At 48.3% G+C, this 6,410-nt stretch overlaps 1 protein-coding gene across 1 annotated transcript; it reads left to right on the forward strand.

Annotated features, from left to right (window-relative positions):
• Positions 1-4,114: 4,114 nt before the first annotated feature.
• LOC144248765 (uncharacterized) lies at positions 4,115-6,084 on the forward strand. The gene is made up of 2 exons (XM_085565285.1): positions 4,115-4,385; positions 4,572-6,084. Exons 1-2 carry the CDS (start codon positions 4,274-4,276, stop codon positions 5,573-5,575), a joined length of 1,116 nt encoding a protein of 371 aa, XP_085421411.1. The 5' UTR covers positions 4,115-4,273; the 3' UTR covers positions 5,576-6,084.
• The last annotated feature ends 326 nt before the right edge of the window (positions 6,085-6,410 follow it).

The raw sequence follows: 6,410 nt of genomic DNA on the forward strand, positions 1-6,410 counted from the left end.
CTCAGTGTATGAAGGAGAATCCAAAGTACCCTAAACACCTTGAGTATCTCAAATCATCAATGCGCCCCACTGAGTGTCAGTACAAAGCTCTCAAGGGACTCCTTAAAGCAGATAATTGGGGCCATTATTGAACAAACCTCTCACAGAGTCTGGATCAAAAGGGAAACACCAAGTACCTTAAAAGAACTGAAGTACTTTGAAGGATTAATGAGCCCACTGAGTTGTTACTGACAAAGAATCTCAGGGGAGTAATCAAAACAGATAATTGGAGGCCATGATTGCACAAAGCTCTCAGAAAAGAAAAAGCCAAACCCAAAGTCCTTTGAAAAACCTGCAATCCCTGGGAGCATGAAGGAGTCCCCAGGGCCATTCCTGACCAAGGCTCCCCAGGGACTCCTTCCAGCAGATCCTTGAGGCCACTGGGATGTGGGCTAGGGGGGGATGCTGAGGGCAGGAGCAGGGGCTGACAGTGCCCAGCCTGGCTGGGGCTGTGGCAGGAGGCCCCAGGGCCTCAGGACAAGGTGTCTCCTCACAGCCCTTGGTGGCACAGACCCTGCTGTGCCCCAGGGCACCCAGACTTGGCTTCTCTTTGTCCCCACCTGCCATCAGTGCCTCCAGTTCTCTGCTCTGCCTGGGGCCTGGGGACACTTTCTCAGTCGTGTCCCTCAGTGGGAGCCATTAAAAGTCTAAGAAACTTTGGAATTGGATTGTGACTTGGAGTTCAGGAGAGGTTTCTGCAGCTCCCTCTCAGGGCCTGATGTTCAGGGCCTGAGCACAAAGCCCCAGAGGGTCATTAAAGTCCTTGTGCTGTGTCTGTGCTGCTGAGCAGGGCTGGGCTCCTGGCACAGAGGGTGATCCTGGTAACCAAGCAGAGCTTCAAAAGTACATTTCTCTTGCTGAGCAGCTCTTCTCCCAGCCCAGCAGGGCTGGGGCACTGCCTGCAGCCAGCGCGGGCACAGCACAGAGGCACAGAGAGCTTCAATCAGTCAGGGCTGGGAAGGGGCTGAGAAGTGCCTGGGGCAGAATCACTGCCAGCCCTTGGCACAGGAACCTCTGGCTGCAGGACAATGCAGCTGCAGCTCCTGGAGAGATCTCCTAAAGCTGGAACATCCCAATGCCCACAGACCCAGTGAGTACTGTTATAAATGAGAATTTATTCAGCCAGATTAAAAATAAAAATGATTTTATTTGAGGTCAAATTCTATCTAGTCAGCCACACGAAAAGGACAGAGCCGAGCCCGGGGTCAACCTTGGGTGTGCAACAAGGAGTCAGCCTCAGCAGAGGTTTTCTCCTATGCCCACACACCTCCATCCTGGCACAGGCGGTTTTTATAGGGAAAATTCCGCCTGAGGCCAAGATTTGAGCAGTTAGTCTTTTCTTCTATTCAGAGTCTATAGGTTAATAAGATTATAAGATTTTCTTTTTTTGGTGATGAGGAGAAATAATTCAATGTCCGGGGTAGTTGAATTCTTGATGAGAGTTTACGGGAAGGCTGCATTCACATGGATCTGTCTGAGGATTTCCATGATATCCATCTTGGACGATCAGCACTGATGATCGTGATGATTAACACCTGGAGCCCAGACATGGCCCATCTCCTGGCCAAGCGACATCCTTTTACTTGTAAATCAGTTTCTAATATACATCCAGTCTCGCCTGTAAAAGGCGGGGGGGGGGGGAACTAATACGACGGGCATGATTTAACAAATATCCAATATTACATATTTCATACGAGGAATGGCGCGAATTATATTTATTACACATAACAGTTCTGTTGGAGAAGTGATCCTGTAGAAAAGGGTGTCTTCTTCTGAAGAGGAAGAGGCAGCTGTTCCTCTGAGAAATCCAGCACAGGAAAAGCTGTGTCGGTGGGCCAGAATCTCAAGTCTAGATGCAGGTAGGAATGCTTGGCTCCTCCCTCTGGGCAGAACATCTCACAATGGGATGTTACAGTTCTTATCAGTCATGCAGTGATATTCAATAGCCCATTATCAGCAGATGTCTGCCCTGAGGGAGGATTGATTGTGGAAGAGATAAGGAAAAACTGCTCACTTAACACAGGACAACTGCCATACAGATGGAAAATAGAACACATCTTGTTTTTCAGTCTGGGACAGGAGGACACAAACAAAATCAGCTGAGAAGGCGGCACTCTGAAAATCAAATCAGAGCTGACAGAAAAGGAATGGGACAGAAATCAATAATTCTGATAGTTTTACTTATTATCAAAATAAATCACACCCACCCAGCCCCACACAATCCTGATCCCTCAACCTCAAATTTGGATCTCACTTCTCCTGATCTCCTTGCAACACCATCTACCCCTGGAGGCTGTGGAACTGAGTAATTTTGTCATGGGAGTGAGGTGGGAACCAACCATTTTGAGGTGGGATTGAGCATTTTGGGATAAGATTGAGGAGTTTTGAGTGGGATTGAGTCATTTTGAGATGACAGACAAATCCACCTTGGATTTTGGAGTGCAAAAATATGGAGAATACTACCAAGAACCAACATATCTTCCAGAATATGTTCCCAAACCATAAATTTCACCTCAACTACCTTGTAAATGGTGGGACTTTTGACATCTCTGGTCAATACTCTTTTTAGTAATTTTTTCACGTGTTTTTAAGTGATAAAGACAAATCAGAAGAAAATTAGGGCCAAACCAAAACAGAGACCCCTTGAGCAGCCCCTGGGAACTGGACAAAACAAACTTGGCAGAAATTAAAATAAACCCTCCATAAAATGCCTTGAGGAAGATTTGCTCTTCCCACAAGTCACTTGAGATGGAAATCCAAACAAACCCCAAACATGAAGAAATCAACAACAGAAGGAATTCTGTGGCAATTCCAAATTTCATCAGTTCCAGCACAGCTCCAAGTCAGATACTGGCAGGTTCCAAAAAAGAAAGGTGGAAATTTGTCCCAATACAGATTATTAAAAGGAAGGAAAAGGTCTGTGTAGCTGTCACAAAGGTCACAGGGACAAAGAAAATAATGATTCTCATATTTGGAAAAGCCCCCAAGCTTGTGAATTCAAGAGTTACTTGGGAATTTAGCCACGTGAGCTGGGCTTCTTGTAGGACATTAGTAGCCTTGTGTTCCTCACAGGGTGGTGAATGATCCTTGTCAGTCTCGCTGGTATCATTTGGTTCTTTTCTTCCAGTGATTTTAACAAACTTTTCAGGGAAGAACAACAAAATATTTTCTTTAAAATGGCCACCCACAAGAGCCATTTTCCTCATAAGTTCTCCCAAAAGTCACTCAGAGGAAGCTGCATCCAAGTTTCCAAGAGTTCCTCCAGAAAGACCCACAGGCTCCTCAGAGGAGAGAACCATGATGTTGTCAAAGACACTTGGTGTCAGACAACAGAGCCCTGAACTCACTGTGCTAAAATAATGCCGCAATCTGTTTAATAAAATTTTTAGAGAGATGCCTCTGCCCCAATTAAGGTGCTAAGATGACCAAATCCAAAGTGGATTTTATTGAACAGTAAATGTGAGGTAGAGAGAGATGCAAAGAAAGAGAAAAGGGGAGAGAGCAAGGGAGTGACAGGGACGGAGATCTCCCCTGGGGTGAGGCAAGTGTGACATTGTCCCCTGTGTGCGTGGCCTTCCCAGGGTGGGGGTTTTACACCTGAGCCAGTTTGGGTAAGGGGGGTGGTGTTCACCCCCCACCCCGAGCAGGGATTGCCTCACTGTTTCAGGTTACAGTGTCAGATGTAACCAAAAGTGTTTTCAGTCCCCATCTCCATAAACTGTTATCAACAGGTGGGGCAGTGTTCTTTATCTCTTCCATGGCTCAGCCCTGATAACACCCTCCAGGGGCCATCTTCTGTTAATGGGCCATTGAGTGTCACTGCAGCACTGATAAAATTACATCATCCCATTGTGGGATGCTCCTCCCAGGGGGAGGAACCTAGCGTTCCTGCCTGGATATAATCTCACCATTTGCAACACCACAACCACCTTGCCTACTGGATTCCCAGAGGACAAGAGCTCCATAAGCACCACTGGATCTTCAGAGGAAGACCAGACCCTTCTACAGGATCACTGCTTTGACAGAATCACGTTCATCACTCCAGCCGGACTGCAGCCACCATTTCATCAGCCTGCTACCACCACCCTGAGCAACGGGGTGTCAGGTTATATCCTGACTCTGTCAGATTAATCCAGTGTTTCTGTATCATTGTTTGGATCTTAATTTTCTTAGTCAATTGTCATTGTGACTTAGAGTCTCCCCCTGGTTTGCCTTCAAACCAGTAAAAAACTCAATGTGCTCATCCCCTGTTTTCCTCCCAAAACAGATTTTCCCATTCCCAAAACAGTCTGAAATGGAAGAGAAGGCTGCCAGGAAGAAGGAGATGCCCTGGGACAACGAGGCGGGTGAGGAGGAAGTCAGTGCCCCTTTCTTCCTCTCTCCTGCTCCATCTCCCAGCCCAGCATGGCCCCTGGCTGCTGGACAGCCCCGCTGCCGTTGCCCTCCTGCTGGGGACACTCTGGGGGGATCTCCTTGCCCTTCCCTGTGGCACGGAGGCAAATCCCATCCTCTCCCTGTCCTTCCTCCCCCAGACAAGGAGAAGAAGATAAAGACCAGGGAGGATAAATCCCCGCAGCAGAACCTCATGGAAGAAGCCGTTTTGAGCAGCTTCACAGCGCAGGAATCCAAGAGGGAGGAAAAGCCCCAGAGATCCCACAGGAGGAGGGGCTGCAAACCCAGCCCAGGATGCTCTGAGGAGGAAAGACCCACTCTGGGCCTGGAAGGTGGGCAGAGCTTCAGCCAGAGCTCAGAGCTGGTGGTCCCTGAGCAGAACCATGATAAGGAGAAGCCTTACAAGTGCTTGGAATGTGGGAAGAGCTTCAGGAAGAGCAACAACATGATCCACCACCAGATGATCCACACCGGGGAATGGCCCTACAAGTGTGGGGAGTGTGGGAAGGGCTTCAGCTGCAGCTCTGCTCTTGTCACCCACCAACGCATCCACACTGGGGAGAGGCCCTACGAGTGTCCTGAGTGTCAGAAGAGGTTTCACACCAGCTCCAATCTCCTTCTGCACCAGCGGATTCACACAGATGAGAGGCCCTTCCGCTGCCCTGAATGCGGTAATGGCTTCAAGCGCAACTCCACCCTCATCCGGCACCAGCGCATCCACACTGGGGAGAGGCCCTACGAGTGCAGGGAATGTGGGAAGAGCTTCAGCACAAGATCCCACTTGATCTGCCACCAGATCACCCACACTGGGGAAAGGCCATACAAGTGTGAGCAATGTGGGAAGGGCTTCAGCCAGAGGTCCAACCTGATCATCCACCAAATGATCCACACTGGGGAGAGGCCCTTTGAGTGTCCCAAGTGTCAGAAGAAGTTTAAGACCAGCTCAAATCTCCTCTGCCATCAGCGGATTCACACAGAGGAGAGGCCCTTCCGCTGCCCCGACTGCGGGAAGAGCTTCAAGTGCAACTCCACCCTTGTCAAGCACCAGCGCATCCACACCGGGGAGAGGCCCTACGAGTGTCCCCTGTGTGGGAAGAGCTTCAGCCAGAGCTCTCACTTGACCAAACACCAACGGAGGCACTAGTAAGGGAAGCCCTGTGAGTCCCCCAACTGCATGAAGAGCTTTGTACACTGCTCCAGCCTTACCCCCATGGGAAGACCCATTTTGGGCACAGGCCTGTTGACCCACATTCCCTGTGATCCATGTTGGTAAGACATCTGACTGGTTATCTTTTTGGTTTGGCCCTAATGTTCTTCTGATTTTTCCTTATCAAATAAAACACCTGAAATAGGACTGAAAAGAAAGTAATTATTCAGAGATTTCCAAAGTCCAACCCTTTAACAGGTATTTGAGAAGGAATTTATACTTTGGGCACATATTCTGGAGGATTTTTGGGTTCTTGGGGGATTTCAGGCAGTGTTGTCCATATCTTTGCACTCCTGAAGTCAAGATGGATTGATCTGTCACCTCAAAATGACTCCGTCTCACTGAAAAAACCAAATTTTACCACAAAAGGTTACAATCCCACCTCAAAATGGCTTGTTTCCACCTCAAAAAATTCTAACCCATGACAAAATATCCAATTCCACAGCCTCCAGGGTGAGATGGGGTGGAGGGAAATTAGGAAAAGTGGGATCCAAATTTAAATGGTGTGGGATCATGATTGTGTGCAGCTGGGTGTATGGGATATATTTTGATAGTAAATAAAACTTTCAGAATTATTGATTTCTGTCCCATTAATTTTCAGTCAGTTTTGTTTGGCTTTTCAGAGTGCCACCTTCTCAGTTGATTGTGTTTGTGTCCTCCTTTCCCTCCCACCTCTCTTTGCATATTCAGTTTCTCTCTCAGGGCCTCCCTTGACCCAGGGCAGCTCCCACCAAAGACCCTGCCCTGATTTAATTCCCAATCCATGAGCTAC

This window comes from Lonchura striata, chromosome 35 (genome assembly GCF_050655825.1).
Source record: "Lonchura striata isolate lonStrDom1 chromosome 35, ASM5065582v1, whole genome shotgun sequence".
NCBI classification, from domain to species: Eukaryota; Metazoa; Chordata; class Aves; order Passeriformes; family Estrildidae; genus Lonchura; species Lonchura striata.